This window comes from Molothrus ater, chromosome 13 (genome assembly GCF_012460135.2).
Source record: "Molothrus ater isolate BHLD 08-10-18 breed brown headed cowbird chromosome 13, BPBGC_Mater_1.1, whole genome shotgun sequence".
Taxonomy (NCBI): Eukaryota; Metazoa; Chordata; class Aves; order Passeriformes; family Icteridae; genus Molothrus; species Molothrus ater.
In genome coordinates, this window is record NC_050490.2 from 19,063,675 (window position 1) to 19,073,426 (window position 9,752).

The 9,752-nt window shown below is 41.6% G+C and overlaps 1 protein-coding gene across 6 annotated transcripts in view; it reads left to right on the forward strand.

Moving 5' to 3' along the window:
• The window catches only part of IQCH (IQ motif containing H), a 53,396-nt gene that overhangs the window by 1,061 nt on the left and 42,583 nt on the right, over positions 1 to 9,752 (forward strand). For 4 of the 6 annotated variants that reach the window (XM_054516248.1, XM_054516249.1, XM_054516247.1 and 1 more), the window contains exons 4-9: positions 95 to 192; positions 507 to 612; positions 1,918 to 2,037; positions 7,690 to 7,801; positions 8,520 to 8,648; positions 9,028 to 9,242. In XM_054516248.1, the coding sequence (XP_054372223.1) occupies positions 95 to 192; positions 507 to 612; positions 1,918 to 2,037; positions 7,690 to 7,801; positions 8,520 to 8,648; positions 9,028 to 9,242 (780 nt within the window). Of the gene's footprint in view, positions 1 to 94; positions 193 to 506; positions 613 to 1,914; positions 2,038 to 7,689; positions 7,802 to 8,519; positions 8,649 to 9,027; positions 9,243 to 9,752 lie in introns of those variants that run through there. The other 2 variants (XM_054516251.1, XM_054516252.1) reach the window with 2 other exon arrangements.

The window sequence follows — 9,752 nt, forward strand, 5'->3', positions numbered from 1 at the left end:
GCAAAGACCTGGTTGCTTAATGAACCACATTAAATAAAATTAATATCCCTTATACCTTTGTAATAAGCTAAACATATTTTTTTCCCTCTAACAGAAACAAGCTGAAAATTATTTCAGTGCTATAGATGGCCAAGAGTTAACTCTTTCTTCAGCTGGTAATAAAGAAGTAAATTCCACAGAGCCCCCTAAGTGGTAAGTGAAACAGATGTTTTATTGCAGCAAGACACAAAAACTGAGGTGACATAATCACATAAAGCAAATGGGAGTATTGACCTAGAAAAAGTTAGTTTAGTCATTTCCTTTTTTGATTTTAAGTTACAAAACTATACAAGTGTAAATGCAATTCTGAGTGGCTTCAGCGGTGCTCTGCTAACTCGTGTGATTTTATTTCTGCCAAATGCAAGTTTAAATAACAATACAGTCATTTGGCTGAGAGCAGGGTGGGTTTAGCAGGTGGAATCCAAGTGGTTTTTAGGAAGCTCAGTGCCTGTTTCTCTCCCCACCAGGAGCCCTTTTGGTGCCTGTCAGCAGCAGCTGGTTCTGCCCCGAGTGGAGCCCCTGGCTGTGCAGAGGAGCAGCAAATCAGCCCCAGGGCTGTGCCAGGGCCCCCAGGTCTGGAATCACAGCCTGATCCCTCTGCACATCAATGAGTGCTGGGTGTCCTGTGCAGCCCACAATGCTCTGGCTGCCATGGAGCCAGGGTTTGATAGCACCCCATGATGAAAGGGTTAAAAACTCCTCAGCAGAAGGAGCGGCTGAGATGGGAGCCTTCTCCCAGGCCAGGATAACATTTAGGCTGGGAAAGATCCCAGTGTCATCCATGCAGGGTGGAACTGGCCCTTCCCACCCACCCAAGCTGACAAAGCTGCTTTTATCAGGTGGTTTTTTATTAACAATTCCAGTTCTTGTTATCCTGTGTGGCACTTTCCCCCTGCATTGATCATTTCCCTGTCAGCCTGAGTGAGGAGTCTGCATTGGGAATCATCTCCTGCTTTAATTGAAAGGTGCTCAATTCCCCCAATTCTGGTTTTTAATAGCACCAGCAGTTTCCTCCCTGCATAACGGTGTGTTATGGTAATAAAATAAATACCACAAAAGCACTGATGAGGTGAAAATTGAACTTTCTGTCTCTGTGCAGCCATGTGGGTAAAAGAGTAATTGGCTTGGATAATAACTTGTGTTCTTACAACCCCAAATCTAAATGAGCATCTCATTGATACATCTGCTTGTAATTACCATCAAAAGAAGAGGGAATATATAGTGCAGATAAATAAATTAAAGCATTTTTACTGCTTTCACAAAGTAATACAGTTGTTCAATAGTTCAAGTACACATCTAATGATTGTTGAACTTTTTATGGCCTATTTTATTTGGAAAAATTGGAATTTTCCTGGATTTATTTTTACTTTTGTGCAAAAGAATGTGCACCAAAATATTTTTAACTTAAGAAACTTCTGCTGTAGTAAAAACATAGGGCATCCATCTGGGTTTTATAGATATGCTTTAGGTATTTCTTATAACAAGAAGAAACTTGTAAAGTCTTTTTCTGCCCATCGGGATTTAAATTATCATGATTTTTATTAGCAGAATAGTTGAGCTCATTCCATGCAGATCACAGAGTGCATTAAGAACTATGTTTTAATTCTGATTACTGTCAGGGGTTTTTAATTCCTCATTCACTAATGATCAGGTCCTGTACCTGCATTGATGTGTCCATTTGGATAATAGCTCAGTCTGTACAAAGTTTTCCATCTAAACAAAGGCACTTTGCTCTTTGCCCGGTTCTGTGTGGAGTTAAAAAATACCAATTTTTATAATTATTTTGCAAATTTACAACATGTTAGCCAGTTTCTGCCTCTAAACACTTCAGTCCCAGTGCAGTTATTTTAGGATTATCCCTATTCCATATTTCAGCAGCAGGTGGAAATGGATTTTAAAATTATGCTTGACCCAGAGAACGTGGAGAACAAAGCTGGTTTAAAACACCCCAACAATGAGACCAGGCTGCCACTTATAGCTAAGAAAAAATCTGCTCCTGTAAGTAACTTTTATTATTTTATGGGTTTATTGTATGCTTTGCTTTGCACTATTGCAGTTAACATTTATCAGTCCTAAATAAAATATTTACATGAAAGTAATTTCCTCATAATTTCCTGCTTTTTGACATGGGTATTTAAAGATCAAAACATTTTGAGTGCTGATACTGAGGAAAACAGATCTGAAATGTAACAGGTTTATGTCCAAAGATCCTAATCCAGCAAAAATAGGGAAATACCTGGGATGTGCATGGTCAGTAATGTCAGGAAAATCAGGCAGAGGAGATCAGCTGGAGCTTGGGGACTCCTGGATGTGACCCAAAGATGCAGCAAGAATTTAAAGCCCTTTCTTCTCTCTGCCCTGGGAGTGTTCAAATTCTGGAAGATGAAGTTTTGATTTTTCCAAATTTCCTTCCTGCAACTGCAAATTTCAGTTCTGCTGCCAGTTCTGCAATTGTTCTGCAGCAGTTAAATGTAAAGATGGTATTTTTAGCAAAGAATGCTTTAAAAAAAAACCAAAAAAGAGTAGGCACAGCCATCCCTCCAAAAAATCAATTACATTCACAAATTCAGCACAGCACTCTGGTCCACACAGCCAACGGTCTCACATGGGGATGCTCTTCTAAAATTTAATTTATGTAACAGAAGCATCCTGCAGCAAGCCCAGTGCTCTAGGAGAGATTCTGGGGTGTTTGGTTTTAAACAACATGAAGAGAGTCTGTGAATGGCACAGTTGTGAGCTGCCACTTATAAAAAAAATGATTTTTGGAAAGCTGTTGCCCAGACTTGAGAGGTGATTTGTCTAACCCTGTGATAATAGAGTTAATTAGAATAAAGCATCATGGCTAATAGGTTTTTAGAACCACTCTAAAACACTCACAGAGAGGAATATTATCTGACTGCAGAGAGCCATGTGTTTTACCACTCTCCCTGAAACATGCACTGAGCACAGAAAACTTATGGGGGATTTAAACTGCAGACATTTAATGTGAGTTACTCAGGCTCCCAGATACATATTTACACTTGCTGAGGAGCTGACAGGCTTAAAAACCAAGCAGGTATTTCCTCTCCAATTTATTCTCTTCAAAATTTTAGGGCACAACGTGTGGTTTGGGATGCTTTGCCTTCCCTGGCTGTAAAATTTTTGCAACTGCTATTTGCTGAGATATGTTCGTTGTGAAAGGGAGCACTTAAGGGAGGGGTTTTATATGATCTATACGATTACACGTCTGATTATTAGCGGTAAGGCCAGCGAACCTGCGTGCAGCTTCAGGTGAGCAGTTTGGGCGAGTTTGGGTAAAATGTCCGCGGCAGCGGCTGCGGGGAGGGGCGGCCGGCAGGGGGCGCTGTCCGTACGCGCAGGTCCCTCCGGTGTCCGCGGGGTCAGCGAGCGGCTCCCCAAAAAAACCCCCCAAAAAAATCGCCCTCGCCCGAGCAAATTCAAATTAAACTCCAAACTAATTGCTTGTCTCGCGCCATTCAGGACTTTCCAGCGAGGGCTGAGCGGTTGAAAGAGTTGCGAGGTTGAAAAGTCGGGGTTGGAGGTGACCTGAGGGGTAAAGCACAAATCTACCCGGACTTTTTATTATCCTGCCATTCTACTAGTTGGAAAAATTATTAGTCAGGATTTCATTGTTTCACCGAAAATGATGTCTTTTCTTGCTCTTTTGGTAATATAAAGTTGCTGATGCTGGGTTTTATCATAGAAACTAAGAACAATTAACTGCTGCCCTTTTGGACCTAATAATAATGCTTCATCCTCTGCCAGGTTCTGTAGTTATTTTAAAATGAGGGCTGTAATTCTCTTTGAAACACATACTGGGCATCACTTTTTTTTTTTTGCAGCTTATATCTGGATGAGAGATGAAAAATGAGGAGTGGATAATTATTAAATATGTATACTTCCCATGGAGTTTCCAGCCAAAGGAACAGTAATCTGAATTGCAGCAAAAATAATTCTGATGCACTGCTGCAATGTAGAAAAGATTCACAGCTCTACCTTCTGTTTTCATAGGGCTGCTGTTCTGTTATAGAATTATACTGGCACTTTTGGGTCCTTGTTTTCTTATAAATGTATATTATACTGTAAACTTAGGAACCTTTTCATTTATTCATGAGGTAGAATTTAATATGGTGATGATTTCTAGCCTTTATGAGTTGCATCTTATCTAGTGTGCCTCTAATGGTGATGGCAGTGATTCTGGGGCTTTTTTTAAGCTCACTTGTTTGAGCACAACCATTCCAATCATATCTTCAATTATTCATTCTTTATTCAGCATTTGCATGCTGCTAATCATTAACACTTATCCCTGAAAGTGTATTTATTTTCAAAATTATAAAGCAAAGCAGGGAAATTCCTTTCATTTCAAGTGACTGGAGGAAGTTGTAGAAGAAAACCAGGTCTTTTGGTGGCCCAGAGCTGATTGTGTTTTAAAGCCAGGCATGTGGCTCTAATTACAGCCAAAGCAGAGTTTGGCAGTGGTGGCAGGATGAGACTTAAACAAATTGATGTCACACTACAGTAAATCAAAAGAAGCTCCTTGCATTTGTATTAGGGCGTGGAATCATAATAAGCAGCACAGCGATTGAATAAAATCCTCTTGTCACTAAAAATAAAAAGGAAATAATTGCTGGGAGAGAGTTAAGCTAACAGATGAGTGCAGTCAGCATCCTCTCAACCTGGAAATGGGAATGTGAAGGTCACCCCCATCTCTCCTGACAAACGCAGAACGTTTTGTTGGTAAACAAATTAATCTTTTGAAAGGTCACCATTTGTTTGAAGTTTTCCTCCAGTTGCTGTCATGTGGAATTGGAGCTGGAGCGTGATTTTGCAAGGCAGGGGTGCAGGCAGGGCTGCTGAAGCTGTTGGTGTGCAGCTCAGCGTTCCCTGCCTGCCTGCGATGCCATGGGCTGCTGCTTGCAGCTGCCTCTGGACAGGGAGGGAGGCTCAGCCCTGAATTCCAAGCAGGAATCGATCCCACAAATCCTGCCTGCTGCAAGCTGGCCCTCTGCCCACCAGGAAAACATCTTGTGCTTCAAGGCAGCAATTATCTGCCTCGCTCCCTTCTGTGCTGCTGCCGGGGCCTGTTTGACAAAGCAGCTGTGGGATGCACCAAAGTTCTCCCTTCGTTCTCTTTCACACCTGTTAGGGAGGAATTCTGATGGATCTGGGAGAGCTCGAGAGCAGGAGGAGGTCAGGAAACGGGCAAAGCTTGATTGTTCCAAATATGTGGGAAATTGGCAGTTCAGAGCCATCTCTGGCTGCTTTAAGAGCTTACAGGAGGTAAGGATAACATAAGATCTGTTATTAAAGATGCAATTCCAATTTTTTTGGAAGTTAAACTTACCTTCTCCAAGCCCTTTCCTGACAGTCTCCTGAACATCCTGAAAAGTCACCTTAGTTCCATTGATTTTATTTTGCTGTGCTTCCTCTTTCCCTTTATAGGGGTGAGTGCTGTGTCCATCAAATCCTGACAGGAACTTCTGAACAGCAAATCTGACAGTTTGGGGAAGATAGATGGAGTGATAAATTAATCTGTTATATCCCTTTTTCCCATCACTATCAAACCCTCAGATTTTCTGATATTTCTTTACCAAATCTCACCTCTCTGTTCCTGGTTTGGAACACAAACTCATCTTTCCTCTGTATTTAATACCAATCTCTGGTATTTAATTGGTATTTAATACCAATCTCTGGTTTTTTACTGGAGGAAAAAATATTTACAAAGATATTTACCAAAAAACCAACAAAAAAAAAAAAAAAGATGTTCTAGTTAAATATTGCTAGGTAAGAAGAAAACAAATAGAGAACTAATCAGAAAAATCCCTGTGGTGTTCCAACAAGTGCCCTATTTAAAATGAAGCAAAAAGAAAAAAATTTTAGAGAGGTTTATCCACAGGAGAAAAACACTTTAGAAAGGGTAATAGAATTGTTTTTCTTGTGTCCCAGGTTAATTACACTCAGAAGCACTTGAAATGAAAAAATAGTTTTTTAGCACACTCCAAGCATATTTTAAGGCAAGTCAGCCTTGGTCTGCCCTGCAATTTAAGAGCTCCCTTCCAGCCCTGCAAAACTGAATTTTAAAAGTGCTCATGATGAAGCAGTGATGTTAAAAGTAAAACCTTTCTCTTGCAGTACTTTAATATTAATGTTTGAGGTCTTACTACGGTTTGTGTTGGCTCCATTTCAGTGGCAGTAACTCCCAAAATGGCAGCAGTTTGGCAGTTTTGCTTTGGTATCTCCCTGAGTTCTCCGGGAAGGAGCCAATGCAGCAGCCAGGGTGCTGGAGGTGAAGGGGTGGGGTGGGATTTTCATGGGAGCTGCTGTGGATCAGCTCCACGGCCCCACTCTCTTCCTGTCCTGCTGGCTCTGGGCAGTGTCAGTGAGAGATGAAATTACATTTCTGTTGCATCAGCCCTTGCTCTAACATCACACCTGCCATGGACTTTAGAGAAATTAATGGATACAGCAAAAAAGAATTAAATATATTAAATATCTAACTCCAATTAAAAAAAAAAAAATCAAAACCCCAAGCCTCCAGGCTGCTTTTGAACTCATACACTGCACCTGAACTGCTTTTCCTTGCAGCTTATTACATCTCTATGAACACAATGAAAACAAATACATTTCATGTGCTGTTTATCATAACAAAACCTCATAACTGGGATTTAAATTAGGATAAAACTGACCAGGAGTAAAATCAGTGCTGCCCTACTGCTGCACCAGCAACAGTCTGGAAGAGGAATCACTGTTTAATTCAATTTCTTGCCTTTTATATCTTTTTGTTGTGGCCTCACCAGACTGCTGGGGCTGAGGGTGAGCAGGAAAATGTGGTTTATAATTTCCTTTTCTCAGTATCAAGTCACTTAGATGGCAGCAGACATAAAGTTAACCTTTGTTCCATGGTTATTGCCGTTTTCTTGGAACACCAGGACATGAGGATTCATCCACCTCCATCCCTTAAACCAGAATGCTCCAGAATGGCCATAACTGAGATGAGGGCCTGGGATTGCTCTGAAAGCTTCTCTATGATGATAAAAAGTGCAGATTTTCTCTCCCTTATCTCTTGTGGGCAGCATTGTTAGACAAATGGGGAGGAAAGATTAGAATAGTTAATTTGGATCTGTCTCATTTCCCTCTTGAGAGTTCCTTCTCTCTTTTTAGAAAGTTGCTGGGTGCTGTTATTCAATAATTAGGACACAACAGTGCTCCAAAATCCCAGTCATGGCTTGGATTGCACTAAAAGCTTGATAATCACTCATTAAAAGCTAATATTTTAAAGTATTTCTTTTTTCTTTTGCTTCCTTGCCTGTGTGTGCATTTTATCTTTTTTAACACTGTTCTGTCAAGAAACAACTGCTCAGTTTTAAGGAGAGTAGTGTAAATACAAACTTCCTGAGATTCCTTCATTAAATAGTACACAAGACATCAATTAAATTTAATTAACTTTATTTTCAACGACTGAAGCAACAACAGCAGACAATACTGTAGCATGCTCACAAGCAATAAAAGGAGTGGTGCACTGTTAATTCTTAATGAAACAGTCGCAGCAGAAATTCTATTTATTATTTATTGCTGCAGGAGTAGAGGCGTGTCTGTAAACCTGTAAATCCCAGATCTCCCCGTGTCAGAGGAGGTTCTGTCTCTTCCCAGGTGTGCAGTCAGAAGACAGGGAAGGATCCCACAGCCAGCAGCCCTTGGGCTTTGCCTGCCTTTGTGTCCCTGGGCTCTCCCTTACCCCTGCTGGAAGAGGACACCCCAAAAGGTGAGTCCCAGAGGCCCCTGGGTGCTGCTGCTTCCAGCAGATATTGGGGGATTGAATTTCCCACCTGCTCCAGGCTTCCAAGAATTGTGATTTCAGGCATGACAAAGGATAGGGATGAGCCTTAGGCCCCTTGCTCCAGGTGTAGGGTGATGGAGGCTGTGGAGTGTGTCCCGTGAGCATCACCCTGAGCCAGCTCTTGGAGCCCACAGGGTTCAGCTGCTGCTGCAAAGAATTGTGTCTATGGTGGAGGTTCTGGTCTAAATGCCACTCAAGCTATCATCATTAACAGCTGGTTATTAATTGTTTAGTCTTAACTAGGCTTGGGCTGTTTTAGCAATCAGTTTTTAGTGGTAATTGCATGGTTATATTGTGCTTTACAAGAGTTGATTCTCATCTATTCCGCATATTAAATTGCATTGTACAAGTATATAATTATGGATATGCAAACATATTTCAGAATTAGCACTGGTGCAATATCTTACATGTATTTATCAAATTTTATAGGCACAGCTTCTGTCTATAAAATTTATCAAATTTTATAGACACCTTCCTTCAAGGTAAAATATTGACTGTTGAAAGGTAGGAATCTTTCAATTAAAGGAAACTGCTGCTCTTGTAGTGTTGATGCAGAACTTGGGTCTGCCTTTGCTTAATTCTTTCTTCATTGCCAAGAATTCATTCCCAGCTGGAATTGCTCAGGAGTTTCATCTTCTTGCAGGTGCCCTGAGCCTCCCTGGCCAGAGGCTCACCCTCCCAGCAGCACAGAGAGCTCTGCCAGCCCCTCCTGCCGTGCCCAGAGCAGCTCCTTTCCCTCAATTCCCCAGGCAGCACAAGAAACCAGCTCTAGGTGAGTACAGAGCATTGGAAACACCCTCCAGCTGCACCTCCAGCTTCACTCTCAGGTTTTGCCTCCCAAGGAAAGAGCTCTGTGCTGAGCACTCACCAAATTCTGCAGGGCATAAAGCGCAGGGAAATCCTGTGTCTTGCAACTGGGTAGGAATCAGATTTCTTCATCCCAGGGAGGGTTTGGTTCCTGTTCATTTCTGGGCTCCTACCTGCACATTTCAAATTTTAAGCACCCAGATCTGAAGCTCTGCCCAGTGTTAAGCCGGTGGTGCTGGGAATCATGACTTTGACCAGATGATCAGGCCTCTATTTACCACATAATTCAATTAACAACTGATAATAAGCAAATGAAACCTGCAATGCACGTTTTATTTGTGCAGGAGAGATCAGTAGCAGGCTGGACCCTGAGAACACAGACACCATCACCTTCCCAAAGCCAAAGGAAGCAATTTATGCCACATATTCCTCTAGCAAAGGGAACACTGCACCACTCCCATCCAGCAATTCCGTGGTTTCAACAAGGAAACCAAGGCCAGAGTGGAGGTGTCCAGCTCAGCAGTTGGAATCTGAGGTGCACATTCCCCCTCAGACACAGGTAATTGATGGAATGGATCACTCAGTGAGGATAATGAGGTTTTTATTTGTGTTTTTAATACTCTCTTCACCAGAGCTGGTCTAGGGAGGGACTGTAAGTCACAGGAGGGTTTGAACCACATCCAGTAAGTAGTAAATACTGAAATAAAATAACAAATACTTTGTGTATTCCCAATTTCTGCTCTTTCAAGTCTTCTACCTAAATTTGTCTGCGTTTTCTTTTTTTCCCACAGAATCTTAGAAAATTAGTTTAGAAAGGATGTTAGGAGGTTATCCAGACCTCCAGGCAGAATTACTTGTACCTGTAATATTGCAGACAGCTGTTTTTCTAACCTGTTCTGAAAACTTTGGGTGATAGCAACCCCTCAGCCTCTCTGGGCCATCTGTTCCAGTGCTTAACTAACTCTCTTTACTGTTATAAAAGAGTTTTTGAATGTTTCATCTCCATTTCCCTCACTGCAGTTAAGCAAATGTGGTGTTTCCCTTTATATTTACAGAAGACTCTGGGGGA